Here is a 27715-nt window from a genome sequence, read left to right on the forward strand (position 1 = left end):
TCTTGTTTTGGTATGAGATGCCAAATTTTAAAGATATCGGCTGTAGAGATGTTTGCCTCCTCTCCAATATAATGGAACTAGATGGTGCTCGGCTTGTGGAGCTATGAAAAACTCAACAGCAATGTGTCTTACCAGAACTCATGACCTGGGTACTCAAGATAATCCACAGACCTTGTTGTGAGCAGTTTCATGTCGGTACTATTTTCTTCACCCAACTACACCTGCTAACTGTATCACCACACAGAAGGATACGTGCATCTACTCATGGATGAATGCTCATTTTCGTGACAGCACGAAATGTAAACACTAATGGCGTCCTCCTCGACTGAGCTGTAACGTTAGCTAACTCAGTGTTGCTGGGTGAGCACGCTTCCTTCTGTGCAATAATACATTCCTGTTGAGGTTTTCATATTCATTTTTGGGGCTTTGAGCACCACAAGCCAAGTGCCAACTAGTTCCAATACATTCAAGAGAAAGCAGACATCTCCACAGCTGATATCTTCAAACGCTCGGCAACTCATACCAAAACAATCAAGACTGATAAATAGCGCTAAAGGTAAGAGGAGAAATATGTATTTCTGATTTGGGGGCTAACTGTCCCTTTAAGGATGACTTCATATATCAAAATGACAACTGTTCATATCCTTCCTCAATGTCCTACAAAGGTTTCCTTTGGATACGGGGTTATAACTTGTGAATGGCTACGCTCAGGGCTCTCTATTCCACTACCTCTGACGGCAAAAGGTGCTTCCAACACATGTGACTTCTACGATATATTTGTTAATTTACGCCTATTTATTTATTTTTGTTTTCATTCTTGTTTGTAATGCCCTGTAACCACTGCAAATTTTAATATAAGCACATTTTTGAAAAAGAACACAGGATGCATATGGCGTATGCTCATGTTTAAGTTTATGTGTCAAGTTCAACTGCAAGTCTTGAGTTCAAAGCTGTCAGAATCCACATCCGAGTTGTTTCAGGAGTCTTTGAGTTTTTGACTCTGTCATGAAAGCGCTCCACATCCCACCAGTCACACATCACCCATCCCCAAATGTTCTGAGGCCCCGGAGACGTTCCTTCATCAGTTCAGAGCACACCAATGTGCCATCTTCCCAGACCTTTAATCTCTCACCAAGTCTCCTCCCGCTTGCCACCCAGGTGCAGGCGAAACATCACTCAGCAGCTCCAATCATTGCCTCTGTCAGTTAACAAGTTCTGGAAGGAGCCTTCCTCCTGCAGACAAATGTGGGGCCATCAGCGCTGCCCAGATGCGAATTGTTTTTATCAACCGTCAGAATGTGAGCGCTTAGTTGTCGCTACAGGGTCCCTGCAGCATGCCTGCTTGCCTGCCGGCCTGATATTTTAAATCCTGATCCAATCTGACGGCCGCAGCATTTCAACTCTCAGGAGACTTTTTTTTTTTTTTTTTTACCTCTCCTCTAAGAGTATTCCAGATCTACAAGACAGATGCTACAGATGGAAAATACACACTCCGAATTCATTTACACACCTAAGACACCCCTCACATTCTGCACGCCTCCACAGCAATTACATCTACAGAGATGAAAACTGTGTGCGTGCTTTAGTGATTACAGTCATCTGAGCCAAAGGAAATTGATGGTTAGTGCATGAAGCGATTGGAAATATAAGAAGGGAACGGCATGCTTCTGTTTCCAGACGTGATCAGTTTTGAAGGCTCCTGCTGCCGTACAGGAGTGCAGGTAGGAAACGACAGCAGCGCGGTGTGTATATTTCATAACGACAACAGATCACAGTTCCCTTAATTGGGTAACATGATTTCACTTCATTTCTGCTCAGGCTGTTTCCAACTGTCATCATCTGCAGATTAATTCGAAGTATGCATTTCCCCAGACTAACAGACTGCAGCCTGAACGCAACAGCAGCACTGACGCTGAATAAATCATTCAAAAAAAGCCATTCAAGACACTCTTTAGAAATTTTAGACTGAGATAGTTTAAAATAACCACATAATGTACAAGAATGAACATCTGCATGCATTTTTCATTCTTCTGCTGCCCTCAAACACACCCAGAATATATTTAAATACAGATTGACTCAGGAATAAATGATTTCAAGCCGCTGTAACGCCAAATAGCATCAGAATAATGTGATAATGAGCATTCAATCTGCTTGAGGAAGACATCCCGCTGCTGCTACAACCAGGATATACAAGACAGTCTCACAGGGATATCTACCTCAGCAGTGCTGCCTTGCATTTCAATACGTGTGTGTGAAAGTGTGTTTGCATGTGTGTGACAGCAGAGTAAGCCGATAGGGATTTTCTGCTGTCTTCATCATCACTTGAAGTCAACCCCCAGGCCAAATGTGTGCAGGATCTGTTTCCCTCTCTTTGTGTGTGCGCGTGTCAGCCTTGGCCCAAATGTGCTTTACATGTAAATAACTAGAGCATTTGCATTTAGAGCACTTATAATCCCCCACTGTTAACCCCAGCCCCAGGTACGCACCCATCAGACTGACAAACCTCTTTTATGGCTTGGTTCATTTTCATTTGCTGCTCCATAGCAGTGACAATTATCATCAGCTTCTATTCACAATCAATTCACTGGACAGAGAAAAAAAAATAACCCACAAAGCATAATCATGACTCCCATTATAATTGCAGCACCCAATACTTCAACAGTGCATTAAAGGCTGGCTGCAACATACATCAGCAACAATCAATAAATCCTGCATGATCCTCTGAGGCAGGAAACACACCAAAATCCAGCAGATCAATACCACAGAAGACAGGAATAATGAGGCAGCATGGGATCACAGAGGTGGGGCCGGGATGCATTTTCAAAAAATGATGAGTTTTTAAGTTCCTCGGATGCTGGCAGAGCTCAGGCTTGCAGAGTTTATTGATCTTGGGCTTAATTTCAGCAACAAAGGTTTGATTTTTTGGCAAATCATCTGAGGACATGACATGAAAGGCTACTCATCAGTTTGATCTAGCCTCTTTTTTCCCTGCCTAAATAAGAGATATCTAGGAAGCCTTGTTTAATGACAGCAACACACACCTGAATGATGCAACATGCTGATCAGAATATTGATAAGGGGCTACACTTAGTTGGATCCCTGTCAGAAGCCTTTAAGGCTCCAGGTTTGTCTGGCCAGTATCTGATGGTGTGTGCGAGATGGAAAGTGTAACCCCCGGCGTTTGCATGGAAAGGTGACAAAACGGAAGGAGATGGTTAGAGATAACTTACCCCGAGGATGACAGTGTCTTCTCCTTGAAATATTGGGATGAACTTATCTCCGCGGATAATTTCGGACTTGTTAAGAGGACGGAATCGACACAACACCTTGATATTGCATTCTGCGTTTGCATCAGCCATTGTGGGGGAAAAAATAGTGGACGCGCTTCCAAAAAAGATAAATTATTAAAGATAAAATATTCCCAGTGCAACCCTTTCCCGTGCACCACCTGGACGCAGGCTGAAATCACCGGCTATACCCACATGCAAAGCCAGACTGGCAGGCGGAGCATTTGGAAAAATGGGCAACTACGAGTTTGGGGAAAGACTACAGCCCAATTCATTACAGAAATGTAAAGCAAAAACAGAAAGAGAGAGTTTCTTGTCTCAGATGCTCTCAAACCAAACTCGGTGGAGCGCTGGAGAGCAGATGGAGAGTTGTAGATGGGGAGTATATATTCCAAAGTGATCCGGTCGGCGGTGTCTGGATAGGTTGCAGACTGCTCAGAAGCATGCCTTGCATCACTGTCATCCCTGCTCGCTCACTGGGGGCGGGGCGTGGTAAAGTAGCGACTCAAATCCTCTCTCATCAGCACCGCTGAGCTGAGGGACCGAGGAGCAGGAGAGGAGCACTAACTCTGCTCCTTATTCCCGCAACCACATTCAGACTGGACAGACTCCACTGGAAAGTTCACTTTTCCATCAAACACTCAAGTTTCAGGTGGAGCACAAAAAAGGTGATGGTGTTGCTTGTTGCATGTGGTGATTTATTTTCTGTGGCCAGCAGGTTTTTGAGGAGAGCATCTTTTTTTCCAGGCTGCACCAGGCTGGTCGTCATGGCAATGCTGTTTTGCATAACAAGCTGGGTAGTCATGTGGGAAACAGAGGCTCTGTAATTTTTGCCAAGAGATTTATAGGGTACTCCATTGATGCAGTGCTGCACTTTCATCAAGCTGGAGGACTTGGGAGACAGATTAAAATAAAGACCAGACAAAGTTGGAGCAAATAGCCTGACTTTTTTCCCAAGGGATCAAGCACCAAAAAAAAAGCTGAATATCATATTTCCCAAAATGCCACTCAATTGTACCTTTCATTAAACCCTTCCTACCAGGTACATGTCATGATTTCAAGCTTTAGAAAGTCACCAAGAGCCTCAGAAGACATTATACAGATGTTAACACAGGTTATTTACCCCCCATGATGAGTAAACACACCTTTTTGTGTAAAATTGGCAGATTTTGTGGCTTCTGCCAGTGGGTTCTGTTGGTTTATGTAGGCCTACAAGACAAGAAACACAGTATGAATGAATAAAACTATAGTATTCACAGTAGTCTTATGAATGTATTTGCATTTTGAGACCTGAGAAATGTTCAAAGACAAGCTGTGTATGTAACAGGCTTTACCTTAATAAAGAAATGTGTGCCATAGTGCTCTGGATGACAAAGCCACAGGCGGCTGTGTGTCTTGTGCTGTAGATTATTTGGCCAACATTGATGCTTCGTCATCTAATCCAGTCATATGACAGGTTGCCACTAGTGATGCCACTGTCATCCTATGTTATAGCCTATGTAATAAAATTATGATGAGTGTAAAGTGCGATATAGTAGCCTAAGTGATAATATGAAAAGCAGAAATACTCTTACATACTCTGATGTTATGTAATTATTACACTTTTCTTTACATATGATATAAAAAAAATCCTGCACAAATTACACATATAATTATATTTACTATAGAATAGATTTTCGTAGTATGAACCAAATGTGACTTTAGGAACAGAATTGCCTACAATAATGAAACATTTATAGAGTTTTTTTTATTTATTTATTCAAGTTTTTTCCAGATTTTAATACAGTTAAGCAATTGTTTCTACCCCAACATGGTCCCCAAAATGCCCAATTATTTTGCATTGGAAAATAAAAAGTAGGCCTAGATAAAACATTACAAAACATTGTAGCATGAATTATTAGTAAATTAAAAAAGTATACAGCAGTACTGCCTCATGCTTCATACTACTTCTTTCTGCATTTACTAGAATATGCTACTTAAAAAATACTTTTGATAATGTGGATTTGATTTTTCCACCGAGTGAACCATCTTCTTAATCGACCATCTTTGGCCGTTGATTGCGTTGTTTGCTCGTACCTTTAGCGCCACCGTGCGACCACTCTCCTGCAATTCAACCACACATTTCTTGAAAATAAAGACTGAATCATTTTGTTGTTAAAGGCAATTAATTGTTGAATATGCTGTGAGCACGACAATAAATGTGCGTTTATAGGGAAAATCTGATAAAACGATGTGCGAAACATATCAAAAAGGGACCGTTAACAACGTTAAATCGTATTGGTCAAGCAGAGCGCATGCGCATAGACGCCTCACTTTGTCGGGAATGTTTGTTTTGTTGGTCTCGCTCGGCCGTTGAACGCTTTCCCATTGATGTAACGAGCACATCACCGCCCGTTCTCCTGCGATTGTATGAAACCCAACGCACAGGCTGTCAACTCAAGCTAGTGACCACATCAGCCTGGAAGCCTCCGCCGGCTGAGAGACTGCTGGCTCATCTATCGTCAGCTTTTGTTACAGTTTGATTCGGTTATCGACAGTTTGCACGTTTTAATAACGGTTATTATATTCTGTAGTGATTTGTTGGTCTCGTTTTTGCTTCCCACTGACAATGGCTGATCCTAAATACGCAAACTTGCCGGGAATTGTAAGTGGCTAGCGCTAGCAGACAGATTAGCTAGATTGCTAACGTTACTTGGCAATGCTAGCTCCAAGGTGTGACAGCTAAGCTAGCTAACGTCTATGCACTTCACTCTGGTATCTCCTTTTTTTTGCGCCTACTATACAACTAGCGTCAATAATTGCAGATTCTTAGTTGTTAAACTGTCAGTTAATGTTGTGTCTTGTGATACAAGCAACCAGAGAGCAAGTGCTAGCAAATACGTGTTGTTGAATGGGCCGGGGCGTTGGCCAGGCTAGTGACAATAAACGGGATATCTGATCATTTGATATATTGTTTACCTGATTGTTTTATTAGGCCTTTAACGAGCCGGATGTGTATGAGACCGGTGACCTCCCAGAAGATGACCAGGCTCAGTTTGAGTCGGTGAGTGGACGTTTTGTATTCAGTGTTAGTTTACAGACTGTTAGCAGATTCGCTGCATATTAAGCTAACCTAACTAGCTAACAAGTGTTTACATCTGATATAACGGAGATAGCACTTAATCCTTGATTGCATGTGTGTATTATCTGTACCATGTTTAAACACCTAACCATGCAAGTACTTGTCTTACTATTACTAGTGACATGGCAAAGCACTGATTGTAGTCTAGTATTACTTTATAAACAGTGATATTTAAATTAAACAACGTCACTACATGTGTGCTGTCCTTACTAACTTTGTAGGGCACATTAAAAAATGTTTTGTCCATCAAAATATCTAACATGAAACCTATGACCTCTTGAGTTTATTGATACATAATCTGTAAAGCTTATGAATCTTCAAAAAAACATATACATATTATGTTAATATTTCATTAAAAAATGCAAAGATGCCCTCTTCACATTACTATTTACCTTGTCCTTCATATATTATGCATATTAGCCTGTCTGTTCATTCATACAGGAAGGACTAAAACCCTTCCCTCAAGTCCCATTCACGCAGCCTCAAGGAACAAAGTCTACTGTCGCAGTTTATAACTATGTCATTGTGATGGTCTTGTGATGTCTGTTCTCACTGCTATCTAACTGTAACATTAAGCAGAACTAGTGGTGGCTTTGTGTGAGTACAGTCCTTTTACAGTGCTAATAATTAGCACTAAACAGCTGATAGATGCTGGTCTACTTTTAAACATGTCTGGGCTATTTACTGACCAGCTGAGTGAATCCTAATTGGCATTTTCCCTTCCATGTTTCCACATTCCTTCTTCCCAAACCCTTGCCCTTGATTTGACTCTTGCCCACCCCTCCTGGGACCCTAGTTTGTACAAGTAAGACTGGCTCCATTTTACTCTGAGTGAGCTTAATGCCATGCCTTTTATGCATGTTTTTTTTAAATCTCATATCCATTTTTCCTACCTCTATTGATTGGGATGAAATGAGAAATGGATCGATGGAGTGACCCTTCTGTGTGCTCTGTGATTCATCAAGTTGTGATTGTTTTGAAGTGCAAGGAATTGATTCTTTCCCCCCTATTTGTTTTGCTCATTTAAACTTTTTAAGGGAATAATGATGTTGATGGGTCTTCAGCGGCTCTTTAATTTGCTCTTTCACTGGGTCATGCTTTGACAAAGCAGTGAGGGCTCAAGTGTGTGTCTGTTTGAGTGTGACTGCACTGACAGGAGAAAGAAAAGTGTTTATTTGTTTTAGATATTTCCCCTTTTAACCTGTCATCATGTTCTAACAATTGCTTCCTGCCTAACTGCGCTATTCTGACTAACTGGATATTATAAAGGCCCCTATACACTGTGTGATAACTTGCAGATTGATTCCACATCACATTTTGAGAGATGGAGATAATATAATAAAATATGTGCTGAACTGTTTGGTGAATCCCTGTTAAATCATGGAGTTAAGTAGAGGTTTTTTTTTAAATATTATTTTTCCTTCCCAATACCTGAACTTGCATATAGGCTATTACCGAGTACCAATCCAGTACCAATGCATTAAAAAATTATATAAATTTAACTGAATTTGGATGGATGTGAAAAGATTGTTGTCATTTTTGTATGGCATGGCACAGGTTAAACCCTTTGTGAAACATTATCATTATACATATACAGAGAGTAAATAAAATTAAAAATTATCGACATTTTGCTAACATTACCCTACCTACCAATAATCAGTTCTTTGCTGCTCTAAAAAAGTAGTTGCCAGCAGCTGCACAGAGCAACTTGTTATGTAGGTTGCTGTTTTAGAGCGGCAAAGAAGAATTGATTTCCTGTATATCTGATTTCTATCTGGATGGGAAAATACTTTTATTAATGAATTACATGGTATTGGATTGGTGCATAGATTTGCATACTCGCCGATACCCAGTCCAGCATTTTAGACAGTATCAGAGGCATTTCCGATGCTGATGTCGAAATAGCTGTGGTTTTAATGATGTCAATAGGATAAAGAAATGCAAGCAGAAACATGGCATCAACTTGTGCAGTCCAGCTGCATCACTCTCATATTTTGAAAATGCAGTGGAACAAAAAACAGGCTTTGGTATGGTGCTGGCACGTCTGTGTTCACAAAATGTTCTTCTTTGTCAGAGCTCCACAAACTGTTTTGTTTGCCATCAGCCTTTTAGTTTATGCCTACTACTTAAATCAAATATTGTGCTTATACTGTTGTATTGGCCAGTGTGTTATATGTCATTTCATAAAGGGATGCACTGGATTGGTATCTGCACTAACACTGGCCATATTAGGTAGATCAACTATTGGCCAGATGTGACTGATCCACATTGAGATGAAGGTTTTTTAGTCAGTTTTTATGCTTTCAGTTACATAAATTTTGTCACTTTTTAGTGCCACGTCTATCCCTGACCTATCTCTAGTTTCGTGCTATATTCCGTTTGGTTGTTTTGTAGATGTTGACTGTACTAATGGCAGAAGTCATTTAAAATTTGTCCCAAATTTCTGACACTTACTGTGGTCACCAGTACTCTAAATCAGCCATTGGGGGAGGTATTTTGTAGTGTGAACTAAAACCAACATCTTGAATTGTTGACCAAAGATATCATTATGGTTTTTTTCTGGAACAGCCCAAAATCACAGTGTACAGGGGCCTTGACTTGGATATACTTCATTAACAGTGCTGGTTTAGCCTAGCAGAATAATTTAGGATGAACAGCATGTTCTTAAGAAATAACTCACCCTGATGAATGATTTATAATCGATTACAATTTTTGTAACAGAATGCATTTTACAGGTTTTAGGCCTTTCCTTGTCCTCCTTTTAAGCACCCTCAAACCACACGTTACCCTTCATTCTGACTCATGGATTGTCTTTTAAAACACCAACCCACTGCATCCATAACATAATGTCGTGAGACCTGTGATGCCCTCCATGAGAGCATAAGGTCACACTGCATTATGAAGTGCAGTACGGTACCAAAGGAGAAAGTAACTTGTTTGTGTTAATGGACCATCTTACCACCCTGAATCGGGGAAGAGAGAAAGAGTTGGAGACATCATAAGCAGTCTGAACAGTGTGTCTCCAGGGTTTTTAGCAGCAACACTCAGAACACTGCTCTCTTTCTTATCTTTCCCTGACCCTGGCCAACTGTTCCTGTTGTGTGCATGGCATGTGATAACCACATTAATCTGTGTTGTCTCTCTCTCTCCCCCCTACTTTTTTCTCTCCCTCTGCTCTTCCGTTACTTTCTCTAACTCTCTTTGGAAACCCAAGGAGCTGGTAAGAGCCTGACTAACTCTCCTCCTCACTCTTCCTCCTCCTCCTCCTCCTCCCTGCATCTGTGTAACTGTCATGTGTTGTGTGTGTTTTGTTGATCTGTCTCCTTTTTTTTTTTTTATCCGAATCTGTGTGTGAGCCCGGATTCATGTCATTTATCTGTACACGTCAGTGGTGTTTTAATCTTACCCATAGCCTGTAGTTCATCATAATTGATCACTAGGAAGTTTTGATCAAATGATGCACTTTTTTGTGCTCCCCCCAGAATCACTAATCACAAAGCCGTCATTTAGAAAAGAAAGCGTTAGTGGCTTCCAGCTTTTCATTCACATAACATTGATTTTACCATAGTAGATGCTGAATGACACATTTTTATAAACGTTGAACCTTTTTAAAGATGGTCTGAAGAGTCTACAATCAGGCCTAGGTAAAACTGTGGCTGTGAGAAGCATCATTTTGCACATTTGTCTCTTGCCTGCTGGTACTCTAAATTATGTTGAAATAATCTGCTTTTGGACAAGCCTAAATAATTGCTGTGAAGCTCATGCAGATTCTTATGATTTATGGCTACAGTGGCTTTTAATTTCTGAGGGTATCTAATCTTGGTAAGCGGTGATGCACTTGTTGACTTAACCGAATAATTCAGTATCCTTTAAATCATTACGGGGCAACGATCAAGCCAAGTGTAGAATTTTCTCTCTGATAATACCGACCTGTCAACATATTTCAAGTCTACCTTGGGCTTTGAGACTTATGGCTCACTGGCTCAGTAAGCCAAGGCTCATTTTGAAGCCTTTGCTGTCTGTTTAGTCTAACAACCCTTTTAGGATCTGTTTATGTCTATCTGACTTTATTCCCTGGTGTTTCAATGACAGGAGGAGCTCTGCAGTGACAGCGTGGAGAGGATCGTGGTCAACCCCAATGCAGCCTATGACAAGTTCAAAGACAAGCACGTCAACACCAAGGGGCTTGGTCAGTTCATGGTTGATTGTGAAACACTCTGAACATTATCTTTTTTTTTTTTTTTAGTCATAATTCATTGAAGGTGCACTATGCAGGATTTCGTGCTTACTGGTTGTAAATGCAGCTTTCAAACTTGGGCCCTCCTCCATGGCACAACAAGACAGAGAGCAGCGGTGGTCAAGTGAGCTAGAGAGTAAATGAAGTTAGGGAGTGGCGTTAACGAGAACAGCAGTGAATTCGTTTTTATCTAATTGTTTCACGGTGTTTCATTCTAAGGCACAAATAAACAAACCCACACCTCGGTACAACCATGCAGGAAGGTGCTGCATTGCCAGATTTTCTATGAATTCCACTGAAGCGCATGGTTGTGTGTGTGTGGCTCAACCTTGCCCTCGCTCAAACAGACACAGTGACCTCACATCCACATAGCAGAGGAGAAAAACAGCTGGTCATTATGTTTTTATGGAGTCTTGACCTCGTGCTGCTGCTAGCTGGGGGCTGCAAGCTGCTACCCAAAGGTTAAAACCCAGAAACATCCCAAACAAACCAAAATAAGAAGAAAAAAGAATATACAGACAAAGGGCAGAGTCTCTGATAGACATTGCCACACACTGCGAGTGGGGCATTTGTGATGATTGAGAGGGATTACTTATGTGAGTCTCTAATTTTTTTTTTTTTTTTTGGTAGAAAAATCCTGCATCATATGCCTTTAATTTAACTAACATATTAAGCTTACACAGAAGTGTAACATCACCTTTAGTAGGGATAAGGTTTGCTTTTTACAGAGTGCTGTTTCTGTTCTTCAGTCTACTCTCATTGATATAAATGGGGTGAACCAAAAATAGAATCACCTGCCTATAGAAAGCAACACATGTCAACAGTGCCACAAACTGCAGTCTCCAACATGACCATACATTTTGATCAACACCTCTGATTACACTGCTTTAGGTTTAGTTATGGCACGTGATAAACAGGCAACTGAGTGTATTTCCTTTATTAGAAATGCTTCTGAGGTTGTCATATCCTTATATAAAATACTTAAGACAGTCTTGTGACCAGTAATTGCCACAAATATGTAAAAAAAGTACATGTAAATACAAAAGCCATACAAAACAACACCACTGTCATCTTTTTAAGAATACCTTTTGCATTTTTTTAGCTTTTAATAGATGAAGAAATTGGCAAGAGAAACATAAATGACCATTGTTACCAGACATACACAGTTAAAAACAACTTTGCAAAACACAAGACTGGCAGACAAAGTTCATAGTAAGATCAGTTTTACATACATAGCCCAGTATTGCAGATCACAAGTTTGCCTAAAGGGGCTTATAATCTGTACAGCAAATGTCACCCTCCTTTCTTTTCAATCCACGCTTAGGATAAAGAAATACTCTCCCAAAAAACCTTTAATGGGAGAAAAAATGGAAGAAACCTCAGGAGGAGTGGCGAAGGGATCCTTTTCCCAGAAAGGACAGACATGCAAAATGTCGTGTCTAACCAATAACCTATGTAATATAATTACAATATAGACAAACCAAATTATAAGCTCTACATAGAATGTAAACATGCCACGAAGAAAATGGATCCGGGAAGATGTCTTGCCAGGTGTCTCCAAACAGCTAGAGCCTGTGCCACATGACCTCCTCTCCACCCTGTAGCTTGGAAAGAGGGCAGACTACACAAACACACAAGAGGCATAACTGAAGCTCATGATTCACACACATAGGAGAAGGAAACAAACACAAGGAGGGAGAGAGAGAGCTGTTGCTCCAAAATGCTGCTCTTCTGTTACAGGTCTAACAAAACAGGTTTATCCTTTGATTTTAAGCCCCAAATCATGTTCTGGCTCAGACTGGGCTTTCCTCCTGACAACCAGTCTGTTTTTTGTTTTTTTGTTTTTTTTTTCCCAATTTCTCTCACAATACATTTGTCTCCTTTTCACAGACTTCTCAGACAGAATCAGTAGAAGCAGAAGAGTGGGCTATGAGTCAGGAGAATTTGAGATCGTGAGTACACTCTGTTCAGCAGAAATTCATTACTTCACTTTTTATTCTTTTAGAAGATGTTCAATTTCAGGGTAACAGCACCATTAGGATTTATATTCTACTCGCTACATATGTTTTCTGATAAAGAGAGAGAAGAGTCTGATCTCTTTGTTTATTTATTCATTTTATTTGTAAAGGGACCACATGCAGTATTAAACATAAATATAGCTAGAAGCCAAACTTCTGTGCTACTATCACTGTGCTGTTGTGTAATATTCATACCATTTCTCACGTCTCTGAACATTGTTTAGCTTGGAGAGGGCTGCGGAGTGAAAGAGACGCCCCAGCAGAAGTACCAGCGCCTGGTGAATGAGATCCAGGAACTCACTCAGGAGGTGGATGCTATCCAGGTGAACTGACAGCGAGACACACACACACACACACACTCAAGCACACCCCTCCTTTGCCTTTAGGACTTGGCAAGGGATGGTACACGCTGATTATCCAGCCTTTATCTTGCTGTCTGCACACAAATTCAGTAGCCCTTCACAGAGGGATTTTCCTCCACTCTGCTCCTTGACCGTGTCATCATGTATTTATTCAGAGGAGTTCAACCTTTTAGTTAGAACAGTTTCAGAGTTGGAATATATATGTCCGCTTCTTACTGTTGTACTAGAGACCTGAGCTTGTACGCACTGAAGCCTTACATTCACCCTGAAAATGAGTTGATTAAAACTCGTGCAAGAAATTGCTTTTCAGACTTACAAAGACCCCTCAACCCAGAAACTAATTAAACCTCGGGTGTCATCAACTTGGATACGCACGGAGCAGGGTCCGCTGCTCTATGAGTCTAACACCAAGTTCAAGCTGTGAATTGGCAGTTTTTGTGACAGAATGTGTGGGTTTTAGCTCATGCAGGTCATGCTGGCAGAGTAAGCAGCCTGTCTGTGGGGAACAAGCTGCTTCTCTGCTACATGCTCTAAATTTAAACTGTGAAAGACCTCCTCGGAGCAATTAATTTGCTCTGAGTAATGTGTGTCCATTCACCAGGGTGAATGTAGTAAATAAACAAGTCAACTGCAGCATGTATGGGTGAAAACATACTGTGATTTACGTATATAGACCAGATTAACTGAGCAATAATGAAATAATACCATAGTTTAATGATAATGTGCCTAAGTGTCATGCAGTGATAACAACAGAAATCTGACTGCACATGTCCAAAGCTGTGCTGGACAATGCTTGATTATTTGGCCTTGCTATTGTTAAAGGAACATTCTGGCAATTTTCAATCTCGTTTTCTCATTATTGTAGCTGTTTTGAATATGGGTCAAAAATATTTTGAACCCGTTGTAGAGATTCAGGAAGCAGGACTCCAGCAAAGATATATCAAGCAAAGCAGCACAAGCAGCCTCCCACAGTTTCCAAAGTAAACTTCAATTTTACATAAATAATTGAGTCTAAACAAAGAAAACACAGAAATGAGCCCTCTGTATTTAGTCATTTAATTTGGTTAGCCTTAAAGTCGAGATGAAATTTGAAAAATGCCTTTTATACCACATCCTTGGCCATATTGTGTACCTTTTAAACAATATGTGCCAAAAAATCATCATCAAGTCATTCAATCATGTTTACCTCCTGTTAAACAAGATATGACATGCTTTCTTAAGATAGTACCAAACAATTTCAACAAGTAACATCAGATGTCCTCCATCTGAGCTAAGATTCATTCATTAGCTAGCTAGCAACAGCATGCTACGTCAGTGTGTCTGTACGTGTTCGCCACCTAAGACCTTGTTCCGTTCCCCCAAAATACCATGGTTACAGGCCTGCTGGCTTGTATTTATTCACTGTAAGGAAAGTGGTATTTCTGACAGCTCCAGATTAGGCACACAGCATTTTACAGTCGACTGTTTCACCAACTACATGGAGCGTACAATGGACTTTGTTTCTCTCTACCTGACAGATACTGCTGTCCCATCGGTGTACACCACCAAGGCCTCCTCTACTATAATTCTCCAATGGGACACAAACTTTTCAACAGCAAAATCAAATTCCTCCCAATCTTATATTCCACCTGCCTATCCTGTTTCACTTGGACAGATGTCACAATACTGAGGCTAGATACTCACCTGGACTTTCAGGGTGGAATGAGTAGGATATTCCTAAAACTCATATAAAAATAATCCCGCTCAATCAGTTATGCAGGGTTCAACGTAATTTTTTTCTTCATTTGCCCAGTCAGGCAAGTGTCAGAAATGTTCTTGCCCAAAGTAAGTTTTACTTGCCCCTTTACAAATTGTTAATTTATTCGCGATTATCAAATAACAACAAAGACTTAAGTTAATTGTCATTAAAAAATAACTTATTTTATCTGCCTCACTCTTAAACATGCAGCAAAGTGCACAATATATCATTGGAGTTTCGTCCACATCCTCTAACGCCACCCAACTAAACTCTTGTTTCCAGGATAATTGAAATGCTTGCTTGTGCTTCAGCTAATAAACTTTGTCTTAACCCGTCGCCATTTATTTTATTTCATTGCCTGATAGGTACTGCACATGTGCAGCTCTCAACAGAGATAAGAAGATTTACCAGCCTGACATGGCATTTTACTTGCCCAGTAGAACTGTGTGGCAGTGTGAGGGCAGGAATCTGTAAAAAAAAAAAGTAGTGTCCAGGTGCCAGATCATAAGCATGCATAAAAGAGGAGCTGTTGAGCCAGGGAGGAGGGGCCAACACTGAACATGTGTTTGCAAACTGCAACCGACAAATCCTTCTAATTCTGCCTTAAGTAAATCCCTATGCAGTGGAGTACAGTAGCTAATCCCAACCTAGGTTCAAAAATACTGGAATATCCCTTTCCTTTTGTGCTGTCTGATATATAACGTCAGTGTAAACAGATTTACTTCATGGCTAGTGCAAGAATGCATGTTAATGTACACAGTACATCGTCCTGCTTTTTGAATCGGCATGGGACACATGTTCTCTATGAACGACATACCTGGTTGGGCGAGACAGACTTCCAGTCCTCGATTTCATCACCCTCTGTGTTGTTGTTCGGATAAACAACTGTCACTGCTTTGTGGAAATCAGTTACTCAACCATCCCGGTGTCTCTCTGCTTCCAGGCTGCGACAAAGGAAAGCAATGCAGAGGAGCGCCTGACCCCGGTGGTACTTGCCCAGCAGGCAGCGCAGCTCAAACAGCAGCTGGTTTCTGCCCATCTTGACTCTCTGCTGGGACCACAGGCACACATCAACCTGGCTGACCCAGATGGTGCGCTGGCCAGGTGAGCTGAGAGGGAGGGTGTCAAGACAATAAAGCAAGAGGAAAAAGCATCTGGAATCTGAAACCTGAAGCTACAATCTATCAGACCCTGACGGAGTGATGAGCCAGTGGGCAGGGGATGGAGGGAAAGAAAAGAGGAAAAAGGGGAAGAAATAGAGGGAGTTAGGAATAGGAGGTTGAAGGGGAGAGCAGGAGGAATTCATTTCGATGAGCCTACTATAACCCAGATATACAGTAAGGAGTGAGAGAGTAACAAGGCCAAGGCAGTACAGCTGGTATCAATTGCCCACATAAACCCCCCTGATCTCAGTGTAGCACTACCTGGGGAGCACCAGAGCGGATGGCCAGATGATTTAGGACGGGAAATAAAAACTGGAGAAGGTGGCAGATTAGCTGAGGAAAGCCATAGTGAGAATAGAAACATAGTGCTGCGACATGTCAGACCACAACTCTGAAATGAAAATAGAGAGGGAACAGTGACAGCGACACAAGTCAGAGAAGGGGAATAAAAACTGCTCTAAAACGATCCAAGCTCACACTGACCTTGCAGTTTACAACAGAGCTTGGAAAGATTGGTAGCAAGAGAGAGAGGAGGGGGCGCAGCAGCACATGGAGGTGATAACAATATTGAACATATAATCCTTTTGTGTCTCCTCTTCCTTCCCTCCTCCAGGCGTCTGCTCACCCAGCTGGAAGCGGCCAAGGGCAGCCGTGGCAGCTCGGCAGGAGACAACAAGCCGACGGCATCAGCGAAGGGCCCAGATGGAGTGGTACTCTATGAGCTGCACAGCAGACCAGAGCAGGAAAAATTCAACGAGTCTGCCAAGGTAAAGTGGAAAGGGAGGTGGAGGGTGGAGGGAAGCAGAGTCAAGTGTCTGGGATGAATGCACTCGTGAAATGAGCAAATGTTTCAGCTGCGCGATCCGCTAGACGTGTTTGTGTTTTGGTTCTCATGAGAGGAATGTCAGAATATTTGGTGGTAAATAAACGGGACAAAAGGCGGGAAAGTGTGTGCGTGTGTGTTTGTGTCTTGTGGGATTTTGTTGTCACCGCCAGCCATGTGTTGCCTTGTTCCGTCCCTGTAGATGGCGGAACTGGAGAAGCGTCTAGCTGAGCTGGAGATGGCTGTTGGCTCAGGATCAGACAAGCAGGTACACACTGACTTACACAGTGTCTTTACACACACGCACGTACACACACATCCTCTCTAATTCTTTTCTCTTTCATTCAAACTAATTCTGTTTATCTCCTTTGCTCTTTCACTTTCACACCAGTAGAATTTTCATGCTCCTGTTGCTGTGTAACAATCCACTAAGAGTCAAACTGAAATCTTCCACTTGATTTATGTAAATTGTGGATGTGGCTTATTTATTTTCCCACTTTGTACCTCTCAGCTGTTTGTCTATGCTTTGTCTTTATATCGAGAGCAACAAAACACCAGAGTCCTTTTATGTGCACACATAGTTGGCAGATAAAGCTAATTCTGATTCTGATCATGCAGGGTCCTCTGAGTGCTGGTATACAAGGAGCCAGTTTGATGGTAAGAAGTCAGTACTTTCTTTTGGAACACACTGTCTTAGGGGTGGACGGTGTAAACTGTATAGAAAGTAAACCGCTAGAGCGCACGCTGCTTTGTTTTGTTAAATAAAGAAAAAAACATCTCTGAAAGAGCTGCACACAACAAAGAGGAGTAGGAGTTGATAAAAAAGAACAGGTGCGGCCTCCAGTGTACGAGCATAGTCAGACAGTGAGCAGAAAATGACCACCTCACATCAAAATATGTTCTGGAATATGAGGAAAGCAAAAGAATGCATCCTTGGCAAACGTCAGTTGAATCATCGAGCCATGGTGGGGTTTTTAAAATATTTTTTACAGCTGATTTGCACACTAAATGTTCTTAAAATGTCTCTGTCCTGTATGAAATATGTCCCAATAATGCAGTTAAGAGTACAGTAATAGTAGGGCTGTTGCGATAACAGCAATATCGCAATACCGCGCTAGTGACAAGCTAACTGCAGGGTCCAGGCAACTGCTACAACCGCTATGTTCTTCCCTGTTTATCTACACTACACGAAAAAGGCCAGCAGTGTGACGAGGTGCTGAGAGTCTTTTCTTTGCTGAGTGCTGTGCGTTTGCCATTTTTTTCTGGTCACTAAGAGTTGAAAAATATTCAACTTTGGGTAAAACGCTGCAGCCACTCGTCACTGTTACTTATAACCTCGCCATCCAGTAAAAGTGGAGGATGAGCGTGCCAGATACCACAAAGTCCAGCCATCACATCCTTCATGTACCAGTACTGAGCGCCAACAGTAGAGCACAAACAAATACTGAACTCACAAAGAGCAGTGGCTCTGTCCTCTCTCCCTTTGTGCTTCAGCCTTCCCTTTATCTAGAGCAAGTAGGTTATTGTACCTTGTGCTGACAGTTTTATTTTCACAGATATTACATATCCCTGCAACCAAAGCGGCTCAGCTGAAAAATCGCTGCACACCTTATTGCGCCTCATTGCTCTTCTGTGCTCTGCATTCAACAACAAAGACTTCTTTTTAAAATTGTGTCGCCTTTGTCTTTTAAAAAGCAACAATAAGGTTTATTTACAAAGTACCCAAATCAGGATGAAAGAAGTAATTTGCAAAAACAACAAAAAAATGCAGTGATGCTGAAATATCACGCTGTTCAGCCTCCCTTAATCACCTCTGGGAGAATCTCTTCATCGTACGTTTTTATATTGAAATTTCAAGAAAAGACAATATACCAGGATATATACTATTACCACCCATGCTTCAGATTATACCTTTAGATACATTTAAGCCCATACCGCCCAGCCCTACACCTTATAGAGCTTGTGCCTGAATTCATAAGTCTGTGTATGTGATGTGCAGCCAGAGAACTGGGTCATGATTCAAAGATGAATGACATCAGTTCTGCCAAGTTTGTTTATTGTTGCTCTGCCAGGAGTAAGAGCAAGAAGTTTTGTGTTCAGGCTGATATATAACTCGTGTGTGTGTGTATATGTGCGCTTGTTTGAATCAGGACACCATAGAGCTCCTGCAGGCGAGGGTCAGCGCACTGGACTCTGCTACTCTGGATCAAGTGGAGGCCAGACTGCAGGTAACTAATCCACACACAGCATACAGCACAGGGTTAGGGGGTAAATGGAGGCTTTTCATTCCAGTGTCAGTTGCAATTTGGTTTTGCTTTCATTTATACGTTATGTGTCTTCTAGAAACTTCATGTTTTGAAAGAACTACGTTGTTTTGCCGTCTTACAGCGGGATCACTGATCGATAATTTATCTATTTGCGTCCAATACAGAGATTAGTCGAGATGTGCCAACCAGGTGCAACAGCCAACCCAGCAAATCCAAAGCTCATTAAAAACTTAAATACACATTGTATCATGTGTATCTAACAAATGTTGGGCAGTAAGGAGGTCTGCACGCTGTTAGGCTCCAAATAAATAGTTTATTTCTCTTTTCATTTTTCAGGGCAGTGCTTCGATCTACGAGCTCTTCAGGCAGGTGTGAGAGAGAAAACAGGCGTGTGTTGTAGAGGCAGTAAAGAAGTACATACAAGACTTACCTGTTTTGTCTTTCACACTTGCCTGAGGAAGATCTCATAGATCGAAACGTTGCCTTGAAAAGGGAAAAAGAGAAATGAAGTTTTTATCTGGAGCCTAACAGTGTGCAGAGCTCCTTTGTGCCCTGCAGTGAAGTATTTTTTTGTCTCGCACCTGAATAGTTTAGCCTGGATGTGGGCATACAAATGTTAAAATATCGAACGTGACAGATCCCAGCCTTTCCTCCGACTCTTGTATGTATTGATATCCACTACAGCTTGCCCACTAAAAAGAATCAAAAGGTACATACAGTGAGAAAGTCCTAGCCCTACACACAGTATCGTTATTGACACTGGAAATGAGCAGTGCATTCGCTTTGTGGTGAAATACCAGTAGATACATTTAAAAATGTATTTACTTAACTTTGAAAATATGCTAAATTTCCTGTTTTCTGTCATGCGTCTGAGTCACTCTAAACAGTACCTCTCGCACCAAACAAACAACTTTCCTTTTTTCTCTCCCCTTAGAGTGTCCTCGGGAAGATGAATGAGATCGCTAAACACAAGGCAGCGATCGAGGATGCTGAGACACAAAACAAGGTTTGCAATCCCTGCACGTCCATCAGTGCAAACTAAGTGCAGTAATTAACTTTCAGGGTTACACACTCCACTTGTGATTGCTCCGTTACTGAGCACATAAGGATGGAAGACTTCTGGAAGATTGCTGAAATCATGAGAGTTCAGCTTTCATCAGGAAGTTGTATAATATGTCCAATAATCTTGGAGTATCATGAAAGATAATCTTGCTAGTTCAGTCTTAGCCACAACATATTGGTTTAGAAAACTAGTAAGTGACAGGGTCTGACAGTCGGAGTAGCACCATATGTTAAATGAGAATAGTGCTGCCTTTAACAAACAGCTGGCTTCAAACAGTCAGAGCCAAACTGAAGTTTATCTTCAGGCTTTTTTGTAATTTTAAGTCAGTAATAAATCCAACTTTAAAGGGTTTTCATGTTAGATTCAGCTGTGAGATCATCTTGTGTGTCTGTGGCAGTGACTGTTTCAAAGTGCTGTACGCTTAAAAGGCCAGTAGATGGCAGAGCATGATAATTATCGTCATGGTGAATGAGGAAGTCATGCAGAGAGATTTATTTTTGATACATAAAGTTATTGCTGTCTGAGCAGCTGCAGTGTTTTGACATTGTAAACAGGGTGTGCAACTACATAACAGAAGAAGAAGAATTTAAAAAGTAAATAAACATGCTTTAATGTAAATTGTGTATGATAAAGTCATTGGACCCACAACAGACCGATGTCTTCTGCCGTAAAATACAGCAGGAGTATTTCTAGTATTCAGTACCACAGAGTCGCCAAGTTGAGTTTGAATTCTTGGGGTTACTGTTTATTATGATAATAGATTCAGGTTTTTATGTAAGCTTGACAGAAAGTCCCCACACTGCTTTAATGTAGACTACACAACATGATTGTCACTGTAAAAACATATTGATCATAGAGTTGTATAAATTTATTAACTGTTGTTCATTTATATAATTTACAGTAGAATATTTATCAGGAAGGTCATATCTGTAACTTTTGGGAACATAAACAGTTGGTGGGATTTATCTTGATTATTCAATGTGCCTGTTTGTGTTTTCTTGTCAGGTGTCGCAGCTTTATGACGTGGTGCAGAAGTGGGATGCCATGTCCACTTCTGTGCCTCAGGTGGTGCAGAGGCTTGTCGCTGTCAAGGAGTTGCACGAGCAAGGTAACACACAGGAGCTAAAACTGATTTAGAAGGCTCTAACCCAAGACTTGCTTTGTGTTCTCACATAGCTCTCTAAGTCATGGTGTTTTCGGACCGGAGGAATTTTATCACAGATCTAAGAATCTGCCTTTTTGTTGTGTCCACACTGTAAGAACAAGGGACCTGCACACAATACTGCTTTGAGGGACTTTTTTAGCTCCTATTTCAGAGAGGGTATTCTCCCAACACAAGAGGAATCATGAGTGACATAATTGTACATTGATTGGTCAGACACATGAGCTAATGCAACCGCCATTTTTAAAAAGCTCATTAGCCATGTAAACAAGAGACAACACTAAACACAAACAGCTTGTAGCAAAGAAAATGGAAGAAAACACAGATTTTACTGAGCTTATATGCAAAGGTGGAAGTACCATATGTGATTTTGCCTCATCAAAATGAAATGAAATGAATACGTAGACTTAGAGTACGTCACTTCAGCGTTCCTTTGAGTGGTGCAATGCAAACAGAAAATAAAAAACCTTGAAGGTGTGTAGTTTTTGGAGCTCCCCAGATGGCAGTTCCTCTCAGTGAGTCCCCAAAACTGTTTGGTCTGTAAATACCTGATATTAGTTGAGGTTGTCACTGAACCCCATAACATTATATGAATGTACTGGTGTTGAGTAATTGGTTCATATTGCAAACACTGTAATAATATTGCTCTGGGGGCCCATTTCACCCCAGCAAGGATCATAACAATGAAAACTTTGATAATTTATGTTCTATTCTTTTATGTGGGGGGAGAAGAACCTTGAAATGACACCCATGAGAGTTCAAGGAGAGGATGTATGTAGGTTAGTGGGGGGTTGGGAGTGGCATTAAAGATTCAAAGTATGTAGGATGTAGCCACAGAACATAGCAGGGTGTGAACCTGGATCACGTTTCAGGCGGCATGTGTGTGTGTGCCGGGAAGTCAGACTTGGCCAGAAAGATTTGCATTTGCAATGGGAGCGTCTGAGTGCGAGACAAAAGATGAAAACTAAGCGAAAATGGGATTCAAACGGATAATGGAATTAGACTAAACCATGCCATTCTATTATTACAAAGGGCAAAAAATCACTGAAAGGGAGACTCAGAATGGTAATAGAATTAGACTAAATCTAGCAATACTGTTAAACATGCCCTCAGGGAGAAAGAGATGCATGATATTATATATCACATTATCATCTTTTTATTATTTAGCACATGAAAGCAGAACCTTGGCATTAATAGATTATATTGATAATTCATTTCTGAGAGCTGAAAGAGGTCATTTATCATCCAGACTCTCTTTGCACTGATCTGTCACAGTCTGCAGCAAAAGGCTTCCTCGCTCAATGGGGTTTTAGCCGCACTGAATTTATTTTGCTCTATTTTTCTCTCTAGATTTTACTTTACAGATGAAGGCAAACAACTGAAATAATCTTTCAAGCAGTCATTCATCAGTTTCAGATTACATTTGTCTCCACACTCCCTCACTCTGGCTGAGGACAAAGACAATATTGCATTTTTAAGCATGTTTTTTTTTTTACCACAAATTTATAACTTTTAGAGCTAATACTCCATCTTACTTCTACTTTGTCCCTCTCTCTTCTCTCGCCTCTCGATTCCACCTCATCCAACCCCACCGTGTCGTAGCCATGCAGTTTGGCCAGCTGCTGACCCACCTGGACACCACTCAGCAGATGATCAACAACTCTCTGAAGGACAATAACACTCTGCTAACACAGGTAGGAAGTTCAAAATCTATTGCACAGTGGGGACAACATAAATCAATTTAACACTGCTGGAGTGTGGCACTTAACTTCAGCAGTGTTCAATGTTTACTTTGGGTGTGAGCTACGACAACATAGGACTGTCAGACTTAAATATATAGACCGAATCACTGGGAAGTTGCACAGTCACTTCCAGGTAGACAGCTGGCAATTGATTTTATCTACGGAGATGAGTCAAATCGGCAAACTTGTTTTCATGTTTTAGCCGTAACTGTAACGTGAAAATATATCGCTAAACACAGTGGTCCAACTTGTCTGATGTTGCTGCTGTGCTTATTTTATGTACTATGTTGCTTTGCTATCATCTTTGATAAACCAAATCTGCCTTCACAGAAGCTAAGGAATGTACTGCTGTGGATGGGGGCCGCAACAAAGTGTATTTTAACCACCTAAAAAATCAATATCACTTTAAGTGTAGACTATATTTTTAATTTTTCCTCTGCATTCCCTTGTAGCTTAAACCAATGGAATAGATGCAGCGGTAGATCAGCAACCTCTTTGCTCTGCGTAGTAAAATTACTGTTTTTGTCAGTGGAGTCTGGTGGTTTTGAGGGTGTTTTCACACCTACCCTCTTTTGTTAGGTTCAATCAAACTCAAGTTCATTTGCCCCCTAAGTGCAGTTCATTTCGGCAGGTGTGAACACAGCAATCACACTTGGGTGTGCACCCAAACAACAGTTACAAACAAACTCTGGTGTGGTTCATTTGTTGTGAGAACGTGTTCCGATCTCAATCTGAACCAACTGCAGTCACGTGACACATTGTTTGGGTTAAACATGAGCATGTTACAGTCCTGGAGGATTATTAATGTGCACCTCCTCCTGTACTGCCTTAATATGCACATTCAGCACATCCAATGCATCAAAACATTGTTTTCTAGTTGGAGCCGTGCCTCGTTTTCAAACTGTATGGTTTGACTAAAATGAACAATGACAGCAATATAGTCCACGATGACCAGCACTAACATCAACCTGCGTAGTTGTCCCTCCATTGTGACATTAGAAAGTGTCACATTCATCTTGCAAGTGTACTCTTCTTCGTTTTGTTTACTTCCTGGATTTTTCCCGCATGGAAATTCTGACCAATCAAGAGCAGCTTTCTGGTGCAAGGCATTTGATCTGGTCCGCTTGTAAATGCTGCCGTGAGAACACGAACCAACTCTAGGCAATGCACCTTTGTAACAAAATTAGCCCCTGAATCAGACGAAAACAAGTGAACTCTAGGTCTGACAGCACCCTGAGATAACGGCTTCAGTTCCCCGTTAGAGAGGGCTGCTTGACCCCAAGAGAAAGATGTAATAATATTAGAAATATAGCGTACACTTTTTTTTAAGTGGGCCATTTTTAGGTGACTAAAAACTAACAGAGGCAGTGTTTTATTAGTACAGTTTTATTTTATGTACGTGACGTGGGGTTTTCTACCCAGAAGTAAGCGTGAATAAACATTAGGTTTTGGTCTATGCTCTGCAGGAATTGTCGGTTACAGTTTGTAAACTGTTCAATAAGACCAAAAAAAGGAAAATACAGGCAGAGAGCAGAGTCTCTGCAGATAAGTACACCACCAAGCACTTCGAGTCATAGATGATTGAGAGGGATTGCTTATTTATAAGTCTATACATTGTTTCTTTAGGAAAATCCTGCATGAACAAGGCCAATACAAATGCATCCTTGTCTCATTCTACACAAAAAGATGTCAAGCAATGAAATAATTGCTATCACCTAGTGAAAGTCCGCTCTAGCTTTTTGTCCACATAAGGTTTTTCACAGATTGAAAATGTTGGATTCATTAAAAAAATAACTACACGATCTCAACTACTCGCAAAAACATCTTTGTATGTGTAATAAACAAGTGTAAAGACATTGGACATTGGAGTGTGTTGTAAAGGCAGCTTTTCATGGCCAAAAGTAAAACTCTAACAAAGTGCAGCTACCCATTATGAGGACAGAGGCTCTATAAAGCCTCAGTCAATACTCATCCTGTGCTTTCACAGTTCAAGGCTTCTGGCCAGATGGACAAAGCAGCGCCTTGTCAAGTAAAGCGTTTCTTTTTTAATGGTTTCTGTTGAAACTTACAATCTTCTGAAGTCAGAAAGTTGCAGGTCTTTTCATAGACTTCAGTGTACTGTTGAGTGATGTGTCCTTTGGCTTCAGAAGGTTATTGAATCTGACGTTAACATACTCACACAGAAAACATCTTTTTCTTTTGTTGGGAGCAATTATTCTGTAGCCTCGTGGAACAACACTGCCCTATAATGATGGCTTTCCATTGCATTTTCAGTAATTGTGTTCTAACCCCCTGTGAAATTTACCTTACACATCCACAAAAGAGTTTGGAAAAATATTTACAAGGGCATCAACTGATAATTATTTTATTATTGTCAACCTGATGATTTTTTTTTTTTTTTCAATCATCTATTGCATGAAATGCTGATGTCAGTTTTCAGGAGCCCAAAACGGCATTTTCAAATAGCTCGTTTTGTCTAACCAACAGTCAAAACTGAAAGATATTACATTTAAAAAGATATAAAACAGGAATAGCAGCAAATCCGCATACTAATGAAGCAAAACCAGTGAATATACTGCATTTTTGGTTGATTAAAGGAGCTCTATACAACATTCAGATTATTAATATGGCAGCAAACCACTATTTGCTGTGTAAAGATACAGTGGAGTAATGGCTTTCTGAGCAGAGAATGAAGTCACTCTCCCTCCAGCCCTTTTTAGATAGTAATTGTGCACATTTGCAGGAAAGCCCAATCAGTCTTCTTTCAGCATTGGCAGTATAAAAACAAAATCAGGGAGTGCAGCAAAATGCCACCTACCTACTTTTGTTTATACAGAATGTGCCTTTTTCGGGGCAATGGGGGCGTGAGCAAGTAACAAAACGTGTAGCTCAGCGTGTGGCGTAAACAGTGACGTGGGAGGGAAGCCGCAGCTGGTCAGTCCTTCGGCGATTCTCTCATAAGCTGCTCTGCACCATGTTTAAACTGCGGTTGAGCTGATATGGGGACATTGTCATCACAGAAGCGTACTGCCCACCTTCCATTTCCCTGTGTTAACACCATTAGCAACAGTGCTGACAGAGCTAACAGTGTTAACCTGGAGGTTAGGTGTTATGCTTCCACGATGACACCGTCCCGGTGTCATCGTGGCATCTCTAATCCTCATCCGCTCTTTCCCTCTTCTCATTCACGTCTTCCCTAACCTGCTGTTTCCCCCTCTCTCCCCGTCCAGGTCCAGCAGACAATGAAGGAGAACCTGGTGGCTGTAGAGGAGAACTTCGCTGCACTAGATCAGAGGATGAAAAAGCTTAGCAAATAAACAGTGGCAGAGTTCGGACCGGTTTGGGAGAAGAGTGTAGAACATGGACAAATCTGAGCTGGCTGGAGAGCACAGAGAGGGGATTGGGGGTTTAACTCTGTCCTTTCCGGCCATCCCTCTCTTGCTCTCTGCTTTGCCTCTGCCTTTTTTTTTTCACTAAGTGGAATGTTAGAAAGTTGGAAAAGATGGAATAACAAACAAAAAAAGGAGACCAAATGTTCTTGTCCGCCCTCCTTTCCTCTTCCTTTCTCTTGCATCAAACTGATATCAACTGAAAACACATCTGTCCACTCTATACATGCCACTGATTGCAGTCCCATGTTAAGCTTATTGACTTTTAGAATGGTTTGTTTTTATAATTATTAGTAAGAAACAAAAAATTCCTCCATTCCTTTCCGATCCTCGCCCTCTTACTGGATTTCTACTGTATAGTTGGGTCACACTAAATGGATCACAGTAATGTTGAGTTGATGGGTGACACATGTAAAAATGAAAAAAATAAATGGGGATCTATTGTCTTCTAGTGTAGCAGGAGCACGTTTGTGCGAGTGTCAGGGCCAAGTCACGGAAGGAAAGCTTGTAAATATGCCTGTGTACCTTATTGTTTCTTCACGCTCAGTCGCTTGTAACTATATTATTATTATTATGACTGAGACCGGACACCACAGACAAACTTTTAATCTGCTTTGTCATTGCCTACAAGTCAACTGTATTGTACATCTGTGGTCATGGAAACAGATCAATAAAATAAAGCGCGACAACCTTGAGTCCTTTTTTCCCCCATGAGATGACGATTATGCTTTATAATAATCACTTAAGTGCTGACATAGCTGTCCACTTCATACTTGAAGGGTTGAATGGAAAATTAAAAAATATCTCAGAGTACTGATTCTAAACTAAACCAAATAAATGTATTTTTTTAAGTTATTCAAGATGTCAACTATGAAAAATATCTCACAGGATAAGAGCACAGTGCAGACCTGAACACAAGCTGTACTCACAATCTTCACGCTCTGCTAACTAGCCTTGGAAAAGTACATAGTTAAATTAACCAAAGAGCCAGAAGAACAATGACCAAGTGTCAGGAAGACACTAAATTTGTCTTTTAAAAAAAAGCCTATTAAGTATGTACAATTCTTAAACCTATAAAAGAAAACATAAAAAAGTCAGAATTGTATAAAAAGTTACTAAAAATATCAAGAATACTCATCTCTGATGCAACATTACCAGGAAATAATCTGCTCAAAATTCATCCAAATCACTTGTTTTACACAAACTTCCTGCAATTATTATATAATATGAAATGTCCCAAAAATATATCACTTAGTGAGGGGCCTTAGTTTACTCAGTAAGAGAAAGGAGTCCCATAAGGAAAAAGGTCGGGAGCCACTGTTAAAGAGCATGTGGACATGTCC

The 27715-nt window shown here is 40.9% G+C and overlaps 2 protein-coding genes across 5 annotated transcripts in view; one reads left to right on the forward strand and one right to left on the reverse strand.

Annotated features, from left to right (window-relative positions):
- The window catches only part of kif5ab (kinesin family member 5A, b), a 94130-nt gene extending 90625 nt beyond the window's left edge, over window positions 1-3505 (reverse strand). For all 4 annotated transcript variants that reach the window (XM_033625967.2, XM_033625968.2, XM_078169678.1 and 1 more), the window contains exon 1: window positions 3231-3505. In XM_033625967.2, coding sequence (XP_033481858.1) covers window positions 3231-3359 — 129 coding nt within the window. In that variant the 5' untranslated portion in view covers window positions 3360-3505. The remainder of the gene's footprint in view (window positions 1-3230) is intronic.
- Window positions 3506-5750: 2245 nt separating this feature from the next.
- On the forward strand, window positions 5751-27061 carry dctn2 (dynactin 2 (p50)). The gene is made up of 14 exons (XM_033625973.2): window positions 5751-5931; window positions 6262-6330; window positions 10501-10597; window positions 12536-12597; window positions 12888-12986; window positions 15707-15867; window positions 16540-16693; window positions 16952-17017; window positions 17368-17406; window positions 18900-18977; window positions 19951-20022; window positions 21085-21187; window positions 22844-22935; window positions 26214-27061. Exons 1-14 carry the CDS (start codon window positions 5896-5898, stop codon window positions 26298-26300), a joined length of 1215 nt encoding a protein of 404 aa, XP_033481864.2. The 5' UTR covers window positions 5751-5895; the 3' UTR covers window positions 26301-27061.
- Window positions 27062-27715: the final 654 nt, after the last annotated feature.

Source organism: Epinephelus lanceolatus, chromosome 1 (assembly GCF_041903045.1).
Source record: "Epinephelus lanceolatus isolate andai-2023 chromosome 1, ASM4190304v1, whole genome shotgun sequence".
Classification (NCBI taxonomy): Eukaryota; Metazoa; Chordata; class Actinopteri; order Perciformes; family Serranidae; genus Epinephelus; species Epinephelus lanceolatus.